The following is a 12,409-nucleotide window of genomic DNA, read 5'->3' as shown; positions in this document are numbered from 1 at the left end:
GGTGAATCTTTGTTTACCGAGTGGGTTAACACGAATGGCCTCTACTATAGATAACTAGACATTGTCTCATGCAAGAGTGACACTTCCATTTTGAGGAACTCCTTTGCAAAAGACAAAAAGAATGACTGCCTAATGAAATAGCAACCCAATACACTATGTTCACTCTGATCAATTGTCTTGAGTTTCATGATCATCAGAAGTGAAATGATTTTATAGGGTTGGATAATGACTAACGAGCAGTTTTTATATAACATCACATAAAATTCCATAAATGAAATATAAAGAAACCAATGATTTAAAACTTGGTAGCAAGGACAACAAAAGCCTGAAGGAGTAAACTGAAATTCTGATAGGCCTCTACCTCTTTCTGTTTTGTTCTCTCAATTCTCATCCAAATATTTGTACAATACGGCATCCTTTCTAGACTTGCGCAAGCTGAGCAAAGCCTTGAGACGTCTATTTTTGCCCAAATGCTGTTCAGTATCTTTAGTCCTGTCTCTTTCACCATGAAGAGACAATGAAACGGATCTCCTTGTCCGCGGATCTGATGGGTACTGCAAATATAATAGAATGTCTGTTCTTAATTTCATAGCATATGTAGTATTTTATTTTGAGTTTTACTATTAAATCCTAAAAAAGATGAGAGAATTATAGGAGATGTTTTAATTCATAGATTAGAAACCAAGGATTGCTAAGACAAGGAGATGATCCAAATTCGTACTTCATTATTCAACATTCTGCAGTTGGCAGTGCTTACCCTCTGTTTAACACTAGAAGAACAGTTCATAGTGACTGATCTCTTGACAACAGTGCCACAACGTCCAAGTGGAAACCGATTGGGTGAGACTGCTAGTTTCTCTGATTTTATGGGGGAAAAAAATCAAAATAAATAATTGCATGAAAATTATAGCATATCCAACAAAATCCCACCAACATATTAAGGTCAGGAATAATTTTTGTATATTGAAAAAATGTAAAACACATTTATACAAACCATGTTTGGATGCAAATCTTGGGAACTGCAACGCTCCGGGTGAAGACTGTGGAGAGTGTAATGCAGAATACTCTGAACTGCATCAGAAATACAGCACAGACTATGTGAAGTTCAAACTCAAAATAAGTTGGCAATTATGTTGAAAAACATTGTGTTCATAACATTTACCTGACAATTGTTGGAGAGGTCTCCCTAGTTGTTGCTTCAGCAAAATATTCAGATAAACAAATCATCAGCTTTTCCCTAGTAACTTGAACAACAGATATAAACAATTGCAAGCTACCTCATCAATTGTTGAGGTGTTAAGGTAGCAGAAATGAGGTTTGTAGTCTCAAATTCCATTATCTTCTCATAATAAATACAATGGTAAGAATGAAATGAATACCAGTATTAATCTCAAGCAAATCCTCTTCAGCACTTTGATATACCATTGCAGACTGGCCAACAGCATCCATGGTTGCTCCAACTGAACACAAAATGAAACCAAGTAAATTATAACCTATATTTTTCTTTTCAATCAAGCTCAAGAATGTAATTATAGAAAGGAAACTTCAAAGAGTACCAATATGATGTCAATGTGATAAAAAGAAGATAAGAGCATAATTTGCCTGGAATGATGTATCGCTTATAGTGCTTAGGAAATTTTATGGGTAACGAGTGTTGGACAAAGCCCCCTTGATCGATGAAGCCATGGCACGTCTTCAGTCGCTGGGATTGCCGAAAAATGGAATGAGTTAAAAGTTAAAAGAGGAATCTGTCCAAACTCCTGCCATTCTAAAATTCTTAACTAGCCTAGTTGATAATAAATTAAATATTATGTTAAATGTAGTATGCAGAAAGTAGTCCCGTGTTGTGTTGAATTGGAGAAGGTAAGACTGTCCTCACCATCCTTATTGAACTTATAACTACACAAGGTCATAGGGAAGAGAACTGAAGGACTCTACCTGTTCAATGCAAGAGAGCCCATGCTCAGTTTCTGAAACTTCTCTGACTTGTTCATCCATAAATCCATTGACCTTGTATGCCATTGAACCCAAGTGATCCACAGTATTGATAACTGCTTTGATGACATAATCTTTCAAGGTCTCCACTACTCTATTTTATAGAATCAAAATTTAAGAGCTTAGTATGATATAGGAAAAAGTTACAAGGGAACAATAATATCCCATCTCTCAAGTCTCAATATATTGCAATTTTGTCTAGAATAAACACTGAGTACATAAAAGGGGACAAAAAAATCTAACTCACAATTGTTTTTGGTCCTCTTTGCTGTAAGATTTTTCGAAATATTCAGCTGCTGAGTACAGCTGTTTCCTCAGATTCTTCAATTCCTAAATTCCCAAATGAATTCAGAAAATTTTTGTGACTGAATTAAAAACCATCTCATAATGTTATATACTTTTCTGGAAGTGAATGATTAATCATTACACTTCAAAAATAATACCATCATTTATTTGGTAGATAAACACCAGAAAATTGGGTATTTTCCTCAATCCTACATTCTTTTGTATATGAGTTATGACTTATGACAAACATCATAGAATAAGTAAAACATTGATTTCTATATGGATTAGACTTTGTATACCCATTAAATAAATAGACACTTGATGGTGAATTGCCTTCCAACTCTAAAACATTAAGATAAATGATTAGATGAGAGACACACATTCAGATTCTCTGAAAAGAGCACCCTCTGCTGCATGAAAAGTTCTTCATGGTGAGAAGCTTCTTTTGGGGTAGAAACTGAAGAGGAAGAAGTCATCCTCTGCATATTGGATATTCTTTTTGCCTCCTACAACATTTTTACAGAAAAGAAAGCTTCTGGAATCAGTTAGACCTGCCTTAACCCCTCAAACCAGAAAAACAAAGCCATGCTAATATGAAAAGCAAAAATCATCTGGTAATAGAAAACTCAGATGTTAATTCCCAGATTTCTGTTTGTTGTGAAAATCATTTTGAACCAGAAAAACCATGATGCTTTACTGAAAACAAGAGGGCTTCTTTTCTTGTAAAGAAAACAAAGAAATGGTAGATAAAAACTTCAATTCTGCATATATCATTCATAAATCAAAGGATAGATTGTAAGAGAAGTTTATAATAACTCTGCAACTATCACAGAATTTTACTAGTCTCAAAATTCTCTAAGAACATAGCCTAACCAAAAAGCATAACGTGCAAAGCATTCAAAGTTTCCTGTTCAAACAAACAGAGAATGGTTCAATACAGAACCAACTACAAGTTTTGAGGTAAAGAGCACACACCTGGGTGCGCTCAGCTGCAATCCAAAACTCAGTTCCCACTCAAACTCAATACTCTAAATAAGCAGCCCAAGTGTTAAGAAGAGCAAAAGAAAATTAATTGGTCCTCATTCCTGGAATAGTATGTCTTTTGTTGACAAGAAACTCTCAGCATAAAGAATAGAAGAAGATACTGACAACTTTTCAATCAGGTCCCCTCTATAGAAGTGCATGTAAAAAAGTGATAGCATCACTTGGAAACCATCTTTTATCAGATCACATATTCTTGAAAGCAAAATAACACCATCTGGGTCACTAATTATTTTGGTTGGACTGGTTAATATGGGTTCCTTTGAAAGTGGGAAAAGTCCAATAAGTTCATTAAAAACAAGCCACTTGTCATCCATGTCGTGGTATGATTATTTTAAAACCTGGGACCAGCAAGTTGATAGGAAGAAAGTGGGTCTTGAATTTGATCTTTACTTACACAAGGGAAAGAGTCAATTAGATATTTAGATGTTTGCTAACTTGAGTGCAGAAAGTTATATGGTGTAAATAGGTCATGCTTTATTAGGTGATTAGCTCATAAACATTTAATCCAGTGGTTCAATCTATGATGTCCTACCTTTACGAGCCAACTACTTAGCCCTTTGACTTCATGTGTTTATGAGCAAATCACTATTACTGCATTTATTTTGGTAGAAGGAGAGGGTGAATGTAGAAGGGCATATGTCCAAACGCAACCAGAAAATACCAACAAGACATTCAATCATATGGCAGTTGAGGGTTCGACATCAGACCGTTGGATTTATATGACATTGAAAATGGGACTGATGGGCACACAAATGGCCATCAAATCAAACCTGCATTGGATAGACAAAGGGTGAAAGGTCCTATTCAAGTTTTTGAGCATTGGATTCAGTGATTCACTGTGGCAATTGACCACATTGTAGCTACTCCCTATTGGACTATACCGTAGAGATCACTCTAAACTGTACTGAATTGTTAGGTGCAAAGCTTTTAAGGCTCTTCGGACGATTTAAGCATAGTTATGATACAGTCCAGCACAATGTTTTGCCAATAATATAGTCTAGTATCTTACAATTAAGTATAGTCCAATCTAGTTCAATACGACATCCCAAACAAAGACTTGATATCTTAGGCAATGATTCAAGCAGTAAATTGGCTTATTAAATGCTTGACATGAATGATTATTCATAACTTGTCTTAGCATGTCAATGAGCTTAATAGGGTTTTTTCTTTTTCTTTTTCTTTTTCCAACTGATAAGTATTGGACAGAAACATTCTAGATAATTAAAAAGTATTAAACCCTCAATGCTTAGAACATGAATGCTAACAAAAAATATTGCCACCAAAGTGGCCAAATTAAAATACAAAGTAGAACAATTTTGAGTTCATACTAAATCGAGAAGATGATTTTTGAAGTAACAGTATCAGCGACAGTTGTTGGGTGTTGTGAATAACAAAACAAACAACCACATGCAGCAGTTTTCTTTACACAATCCGCTCCAACTCTCTCGCATAACTGAGCGTTTGGTTGATGAGCTGCAGAGAAGGTATCTCCTTGCAGGGTGCAGACTCCTTTGCCTTCTGGAAAAAGACGGAGCCATTCTTTACTTCCCACTCTGGATGATCCTGTATTCAAGGAACAGAGTCTTAAACATTGTACAACCATTGGAGAAAGGCGGCGTATTTCTAGTGCTGGTGGGACTGGTTCCTTCATGCTATAGATATAGTTTATATTTCATTTATACTCAAAAACAAAGCCCTTGAGGCAATCATTTTCCTAGTTCAAATATCCACAGGTCCAAGATCACGACTTGGGCAAGCGGATCATTCAAATAATTTGAAACTTCTACATGGTGCCTTTCCCACCCATGACATTTTCAAGGGTATTTATATTCATTACTGCCAGAACACTACAGTCATTCCTAATTTGCTGTGTGATTGTGAAAACAGAAGTCCAACTCCTCTGAAGCAGTTCAGTCAATTTGGATTTTTTTAAAAAAAAATTACATATGTTACTGAGAAGGTTACCTCATTGACATATGCCAAAAGTTCACGGTCAGAAGAGAACAGCAACATTTCCTGTGCATCCTTAATCGAGAGAGAATCATATGCCTTCTCGCTGCATCCAGCTATCTCATCTCTATAAGTGACAGAACAAATCAACCAATAAGAACCCAATAAAAGGCGTTCATTTTATAAATGGAAGCAAACATATGATTTGAAGAACTAAACAACACAAGAATATGAAGATGATGGGATCACACCATCTACATATTCCTAGAAATGGAAACTGAACTGCAAATAAAGGGGATTCTTTTTTCTTTTTTTTCAAACAACTTCCAAATTCCCTCATTTACATTTTTTGTCATTGGTTTTAAACAACTGTTGTCATTCATTCAAGTTTAATCACATATTAAAGTTAAATAAATTACCTGACTGTTTTTGCCAGGAGATCCATAAAATAAACATAAGTCTCATGTGGCACTGTCTGCCGAGCACTCAATACACGGTTGTAAGCCCCCTCCATAAAGGATTGCTCCAATTCCACAGCATGCTTAATGCAAGTGTTCTCCAAAGCAGATGATGGAAGCAGTTCCAGTTCAGTATGGAATTCAGCAATTCTATTCTGGACAAGGAGTCTCAACAGGTTGAGACCTAAAATTGGGTACTCTTGAGAGGATGGTGGAAGACGGTTACTGCTCCAAAAGAAATGTAAATTCATCAACAATCCTTCTAAATAAAAATTATAAACAAAAAACACCAAGCAATTGATATAAGATAAACAGAATAATAACAGCATAGAGAGAAAGTGTCAACAGAAGCTCCAGCAGCAGCAGATGTGTTTCAAATTACATGTTCTATTTACTTCAAAAATTAAATCTAAAGCCAAATAATATATGGGAGAATTTGTGTCAGGGCAGCAGATACATATATCTTTATGAATGCTTGTGTGTGTCTGTGTGTGTGTGTTCATTTGAACAAATTTGGCTTCTGCTTAGCATATTCATAGTAGGTGCCTCTATTTTTGCAGTAGAGGGCGAAACTTTTTTTCGATAACAAGTAGAGGGTGAAACGTAGATAGCTTAAAGGCTTCAAAAGTTACCGAGCATCTGTGTAATAGGATTTCAACTGACAGAAATCCCTCTCGAATGCATCCTGATCTTCAATCTTCACACTAAGAATAACGGCATACTCATATATATCCCCTGAAAGTTCTCAAACAGAAAAAAATTCAAAGAGGAGGTAATTGGGATTAAAGTAATGAAAACGACTACATCCATAAATAATGATGAAACTAGCACACTCTTTTGGTAAAATATACTTAGGCAACACAATGAACTATAAAACCAATATTTCATACGGTGAAACATAAAAAGAATTCTAAGGAATGCATCAACAGAAAAATAAGAAAGCAACATATTTGGGTCAAAAATGTTACTTGCTAATGTTAATTCATGCACCGCGTTAGGTGTCTCTTCGAACAATGGCGGCAGGCTTCTGAATTCAGTCAGCTTGACCTGCAAACAAACAGCCAAGACCAACATCAGAATCTATATATTTTCACATATAAACCAGCAAATATCTTAATAATGCCTTCACTCAAATTTCTATGGGCTAAATTTTATTTCCTGTAAGCATAACAACCAAGATGACTTGTAACCCAACAACAACAACACGTTAATGCACCAAATACAAAATGTATCAGTTCTTGAAGCAATTTAAAGAATAAACAGCAAAAGACTAAAACATCTCGCTGATTGATCCAAAAACCTAATCACATCGCCGCAGCATACAAGAATCTCCAATTTTGCATTAAGCAAAAGAAGAACAGAATGATAGTTACTAAAGCATGTACAGGAGCAGCTCAGAATCTTAAATTCGGGCGAGAAATTAGGGTTTTAGAGATTGCTAAGTACCTTGAGCTGGGAAAGGAGTTTCTCACAGGTATCGGAATCGTTTCGTACGGATGCCGCTTTCAATCGCTCGAAGAGCTGTGCCACCTCCGTCAGCTTTGGATCCATTTCTCGTCGTCCTGTGCTTTGCCTCTCTTCTTCTTCCTCTGATTGCTTTTGCTTTGTTTGGTTTGCTTCTCTGAGTTTCTCTCACTCTTTGCTTCCTATACAAGAAGAAATCGTTTTTATGGGATCGAGTCTAGGTTGGGCTTGGGCCTCTGGGTTTAATCTTGTTGTTGGGCTTCTAAAAAACCACACCGTTTTCTTACCTCACCTCACTTAAATAAATTTCTTTGAATTTTGCCAATTTTACCCTCAATTATAAAAAAAGAAAAAACAAATACCCAAACAGACTCCCACACAACACCAACCTCCTTTGTCCTTCCCACCCACCGGCCTCACCGCCGGTCAGCATCGCCTCCGTCTCTTTGATCCGAAGAAAGGCAATCTATATACTCACACGACCTCCCCTTGCTCCCAGGTCGGAGAGTGAGGGACAAATAAGGGAATATATAGAGAAAGAGAAAGGGAAAGAGAATGAGAGAGGAAAGGAGGTATTTTCGACCGATGGCGAGGTGAGTGGGTGGGAGGGAGGATGGTGTTGTGTGGGGGTGAAAATTTTTGGCGTGGCTGTAACTCCACCACGGGTGAACAACGGATGACTGTAACCCCACCATGGTATGTTTTTGGTGTGACATGTTATAACACTGGTGAACGACAAATTTATATTTTTAGGTCATAGTTTTAATTAATATACACGTGTTATAACATAAATTACTCCGTGTGGGGGTTGTATGGGTTTTGATTTATTTTTTTTAGGGAAGTGAGGGTGAAATTGTCAAATTAAGAGAGAAGGTTTTTAGGAGGCGGAGAAAGAAAACTGTAGGATTTCTTTAGAAGCGCCTTAAATCTTATGGCCCATGCTCGGTGGTTGGGCTTGGACTTGGACCCCAACCCACTTTGGCGAAAAGCCGAAAACAAACGACTTATCCTACTATTCGACATCAACTACGACAAGTCGTTTCTATTTCGTTGTCCTCTCCTCCAGTCCTTCGTCCCTTATCAATATCCACTGAGACACACTGACCAAAAGCCTTCTGTTATTCCAAACAGAGCTTCAAACAATGGCTTCCACTTCTTCACTCATTTCAACTCTAACCCCTCCTTCAAATTTCCCATTTTGCCCCAATTCTCTTTCCCAAATTCCATCTCTACCCCAGACCCTCTCCTTCACTCACACAAGCTCAAAGCCTCTTCTTTGCCGAACCAGACCCGGCCCTGCTTCGGGCCTAACCGTCAATGTCCAATCATTGGAGTTCTCGGGCTCGTTCTTCGAGGGCGGGTTCAATTCAGAGGACGACCCGACTTCCCCACCCGGGTCGGGTTTAACAGCCGTGGAGGAGAAGGAGGAGCCCCCGTGCCCACCGGGGCTCCGACAGTACGAGACCATGGCGGTTCTCAGACCCGACATGTCGGAGGATGAAAGACTCGCTCTTACCCAGAAGTACGAGGAGGTAAAAGGGTTTTAAATTTGATCACTTTTGTTTTTAAAAAACTGGGTTTTATCTATTTCCTTCAATTTTGCTTTGTAATCTGTTTGGTGGCTGAGAAAATTTTAGCAGAAGTGAGGAATGTGTTGGGTTGAGGTTTTGAGTAGATGACTGAACAAAAAATAATTTTGGTTTGAATAGAATGACTCTACATAATGTATAATACATGCACATGGTCATTTAGGCACGGCACTAAAATGGAAACATCCCAGTGAAGCACAACACTGGCTTGGCCTTAAAGTTGGTGTAATGTAGTTGGTCCTTTTGCCAAAGTGAAACTGCTTCACTAGTCTCTGTTTATGTCCACCTCATCTGTCTGAAGAGGAAGAAGTGTGTAATAAGAACTGAAGGTTTGTGACAGCAGAGAGTATCTGGTGCAATATATTCTTAAGGATTTCGGACACAGATATTTTGATTTAACAAGCTTACTTTGAATTACGAAATGATTTTCTTTATTAGAGTGCTATTTGTGAAGATGTTACTTCCCTAATAAATTTTGAATCCTCAAACTTTAATAGTTTTTGAACAGGCCACAGGGTTCATTTGTTAATTTAAATTTCAGACTTAATAGCACCTATTCTCGGAAAACTGTCTTTTGGTCCCTAGTTTTAATTGTATTTAGTGAAAAGTTCCCTATCGGACACCTCAATTGTTGTATTGGCACATGTGCCAGTCTTTGTCTTTGTAGCTTGGGAGCTATGGATTTTCTGAATCTTTTGGACATAACTTATAGTCACCCTCTTGCTTGTTTCGTGTGATGAACATCTCTTATAATCTAGTTGGAGGTATAAGTGTACCCAGTATATCATATGTTACAGTATAAAAGTAATTGTTAGATCTTTAGGAATAGTGGTAAGCTAATAAAATTTATCATCCTATTTATATTTTGTTGCTGCTTTCCACGAAAAGCAATCTTTAAATTCCATGCTATGTTTAATGTTTGGAAATGCAATGAAATATTTCTCCTTGAGCATTTGAAGAAAAAGATCTATTGCATATTTGCATGGGATGGGGTTCTAGTAGAGTGAAGATCATGTCATTGAGCGGTCTATTTCAACTTATTTTCTTAATTTCTTTTAATGCTGTGGTCTTGAAAAGCTGGGTCCTCAGTGGGATTGTATCACTCCAGTGGGTCACCCAAATATCTCCTAATGTTAAGACATGCCAGATTTTTACATTATTTGACTTGTTATGCCATATTTTACTCCTTTCCTCAATATAAGTTTCACACTCTATCCATGCTTTTTAACCCATATTTTTTAGCTATGAAGATCTGAAGAACTAGGGTGAGGATTTTCTATTGGTCTAATCATGATGTAATTGAAGTTTCATATTGAAGGAGACTTCTAGTCATAGTTATAAACCATCGTGATTTTACTAGGGTGAGGATTGCTTCGTGATTTTATTAACCATGTAAGAACTTATCTGAAAGAAGATGAGGTTTGACGCATGGTCAGAAATCTTTTTGTTAGAGCATGCTCTTATCCACTGTGTTACAACTTATCTGAAATGAAATAGAACAATCATGTCTATGGAGACGAGGAAGGCAAGTTTAAATGCAAATCATGAAATTTTGCTTGAAGCAGCTTGAAGTTTCATAATGAGGTTAAGAAACTTGGAAGTTTAGTTGGTTACAAGGTTTTTGCTGATAGTCTGTTTTTCACAGTTGCTTATAGCCGGGGGTGGCATGTATGTGGAGGTCTTCAATAGAGGGGTCATTCCACTAGCCTATGGCATCTTGAAGAAAAACAAAGCTGGGGAGTCTAACACTTACCTAGACGGTATCTACCTACTCTTTACCTACTTCACAAAACCCGAGTCTATCGAGGTACTTGAAGAGAATCTGAAAGCCGATGACAATGTCATCCGATCAATGAGTTTCAAAATAAGGAAGAGGAAGTACTAGTTTAGTTTAAATCTTTTCTCTGAGAGGAAGACAGGAAAGAAAAAGTTACATGGTAATGTCATATGTTTTGAATCCTTCATTCTTTCCTTTGTTATTGAGGTTCAGGTTATTCAGTTTGTATTGTAACATATTTGGATGAATGACCAAAGAAAAAATCTGCAGTTTCTAGAATGGACTTGCAATTGAGTGTGAGCATGTCCTGTAACACCTACTTATAAACAAGCATGATATATGCCTATATGGATAGGCATTACATTCTGGATTTAGAAGTTGAATCAGGTGAGGAGGTCATAAAATCATTAACTCCAACTTCTGCATCAATAGAATATATGTATTGTTCTCCTAGGTTCGTTTCATTGTTCAAAATGCCTTTTTAACACAGCAGACTGCACAATCTCAAGGGTGGGAGTTTGCTTTTTCCACAAAAATTGAAGCCAAAACCATATTTAATTCATTAATTATCATATTCTATGGTTTTCTAAAGTTTGGTCATTATCCACCATGACAGAGGACACTACAATCATACCCCAGCAGCAATATTAAACGTCTCAAAAGCATTCCATCGTTTTCATCTCCCTCATCATAGCCATTGAGTAATTAACCTGTCATTCTTGGAGAGCACTAATTAAAAATTACTTGCACTTAATCATGGGAGATTATGGTATCAACCTTTGTCAGTGATAATTAAGCAAGCATGACACAGTCACACTCTCGTGGAATTTAGATCATCTTCTTGTCTTCACAATCTTCGGTTTCTATTCTAAGTCGTCTATTAAAATTTTAAGGGTTCTTCCATTTTTTTTAGGTATAATAATAAAACTTATACCTAAAACTTGAAAACACATTATAACCTTTTAAATTTCAAATAGACACTTAAGATTAAAAGCCGAAAATTCTCAAGAATAGGAGAGGATCTGGATCCAAGCCGCCGTCTTACAAAGGTTGGAGTCATTCTTTTGATTTGTACATGCAGATTCCACAGCTGCTAAAAGATTACTGAGAACTAAAGTAAGATCACTTTACTCAGTGAAAACAAAAGTGTGAAACAGACATGGACTTTTTTTAAGAGCTAGATAATCTGATTGTGCTGCAGCAAAAGATCTGATCTTCAATCCACTTTGTGAGAGAGAGCTTTCTTCATGATCCACCACATACGGTAAAATCTCCTCAATTCAATCAAGGGACACCCCCCTACTCAAATTGCATCCTAGAAAAGCATAAAAAAGGACAAGTTGCACAAAATGAGATCATACAATAAATGTGAAATGCATTAAAAAAATAGAGTAGAGAAAAGTGATGAGTTACAAAAGTTGTTCTGAAATCCTGTAGACCAAGATTCTTTATTTTTCTTCTTTTTTCTTTTTGGTCATGCTTAGATGAGTGGATGAATTATGAAGAATGACTTGGGTTTTTTCGTACATGGGAATACTGGATGCTTTGCACTTTGGATTTCATATCTTTTAAACATGCTCGAACAGCTCCCCGCAGCACAGATTTGTAACTACCAACCCATTTTCTGCAGCTATAAAATTTGGTGTTGCTGCTTAGGCAATTTTTCTTCGATAAAAGAAGTTAGAGCAGAAAGGAAAAAAAATAAAAAAATCTCTCCAAGTTTTTATTTGCTTCTTTATGGTCTACTTTCGAGAACTTAGAAATTTATCTACAGCCTATTTATAATAATTGGTCACATGATCAGCATCTGAAATAATAGTTGAGAGAAAATATTGTATACACTCATC

At 36.8% G+C, this 12,409-nt stretch overlaps 3 protein-coding genes across 7 annotated transcripts; 1 reads left to right on the top strand and 2 right to left on the bottom strand.

Annotated features, from left to right (window-relative positions):
- Nucleotides 1–172: 172 nt before the first annotated feature.
- On the bottom strand, nt 173–3,500 carry LOC147274299 (protein ABIL2-like). 5 transcript variants are annotated; one of them, XM_086257475.1, is made up of 10 exons: nt 3,430–3,500; nt 2,661–2,786; nt 2,243–2,325; nt 1,939–2,089; nt 1,603–1,702; nt 1,380–1,460; nt 1,163–1,244; nt 995–1,071; nt 758–858; nt 173–554 (listed from the first exon to the last, which is right to left on the bottom strand). In XM_086257475.1, the coding sequence occupies exons 2-10, from the start codon at nt 2,763–2,765 to the stop codon at nt 381–383; spliced, it is 954 nt and encodes a 317-aa protein (XP_086113601.1). In that variant the 5' UTR covers nt 2,766–2,786; nt 3,430–3,500; the 3' UTR covers nt 173–380. The 5 variants fall into 5 exon arrangements, with proteins under 5 accessions (XP_086113601.1, XP_086113599.1, XP_086113598.1 ...); XM_086257473.1 differs by lacking the exon at nt 3,430–3,500 and adding an exon at nt 3,254–3,423 and having other exon boundaries at nt 2,661–2,783; XM_086257472.1 differs by lacking the exon at nt 3,430–3,500 and adding an exon at nt 3,256–3,423.
- Nucleotides 3,501–4,535: 1,035 nt separating this feature from the next.
- On the bottom strand, nt 4,536–7,362 carry RPN12A (regulatory particle non-ATPase 12A). Its single transcript, XM_086257478.1, has 6 exons — nt 7,179–7,362; nt 6,701–6,779; nt 6,365–6,467; nt 5,694–5,957; nt 5,290–5,401; nt 4,536–4,887 (listed from the first exon to the last, which is right to left on the bottom strand). Exons 1-6 carry the CDS (start codon nt 7,281–7,283, stop codon nt 4,747–4,749), a joined length of 804 nt encoding a protein of 267 aa, XP_086113604.1. The 5' UTR covers nt 7,284–7,362; the 3' UTR covers nt 4,536–4,746.
- An 895-nt stretch (nt 7,363–8,257) lies between these two features.
- LOC147274297 (Translation elongation factor EF1B/ribosomal protein S6 family protein) lies at nt 8,258–10,841 on the top strand. Its single transcript, XM_086257235.1, has 2 exons — nt 8,258–8,728; nt 10,431–10,841. The coding sequence occupies exons 1-2, from the start codon at nt 8,339–8,341 to the stop codon at nt 10,668–10,670; spliced, it is 630 nt and encodes a 209-aa protein (XP_086113361.1). The 5' UTR covers nt 8,258–8,338; the 3' UTR covers nt 10,671–10,841.
- Nucleotides 10,842–12,409: the final 1,568 nt, after the last annotated feature.

The sequence above is a fragment of the Dryas octopetala genome, chromosome 9, assembly GCF_963921425.1.
Source record: "Dryas octopetala chromosome 9, drDryOcto1.1, whole genome shotgun sequence".
NCBI classification, from domain to species: Eukaryota; Viridiplantae; Streptophyta; class Magnoliopsida; order Rosales; family Rosaceae; genus Dryas; species Dryas octopetala.
This window is presented reverse-complemented; position numbering and strand designations above follow the sequence as displayed.

Coding starts and splice junctions, on each gene's coding strand:
- LOC147274297 (XM_086257235.1), top strand. CDS start 8,339: ATGGCTTCCACTTCTTCACTCATTTCAACTCTAACCCCTCCTTCAAAT. Junction 8,729..10,430: donor TTACCCAGAAGTACGAGGAG/GTAAAAGGGTTT, acceptor TGTTTTTCACAG/TTGCTTATAGCCGGGGGTGG.
- RPN12A (XM_086257478.1), bottom strand. CDS start 7,283: ATGGATCCAAAGCTGACGGAGGTGGCACAGCTCTTCGAGCGATTGAAA. Junction 6,780..7,178: donor AACTCCTTTCCCAGCTCAAG/GTACTTAGCAAT, acceptor GTTTGTTTGCAG/GTCAAGCTGACTGAATTCAG. Junction 5,402..5,693: donor CTCCTGGCAAAAACAGTCAG/GTAATTTATTTA, acceptor TGTCACTTATAG/AGATGAGATAGCTGGATGCA.
- LOC147274299 (XM_086257475.1), bottom strand. CDS start 2,765: ATGCAGAGGATGACTTCTTCCTCTTCAGTTTCTACCCCAAAAGAAGCT. Junction 2,090..2,242: donor AAAGAGGACCAAAAACAATT/GTGAGTTAGATT, acceptor TCTATAAAATAG/AGTAGTGGAGACCTTGAAAG. Junction 1,245..1,379: donor TTTGCTTGAGATTAATACTG/GTATTCATTTCA, acceptor CTGTTGTTCAAG/TTACTAGGGAAAAGCTGATG.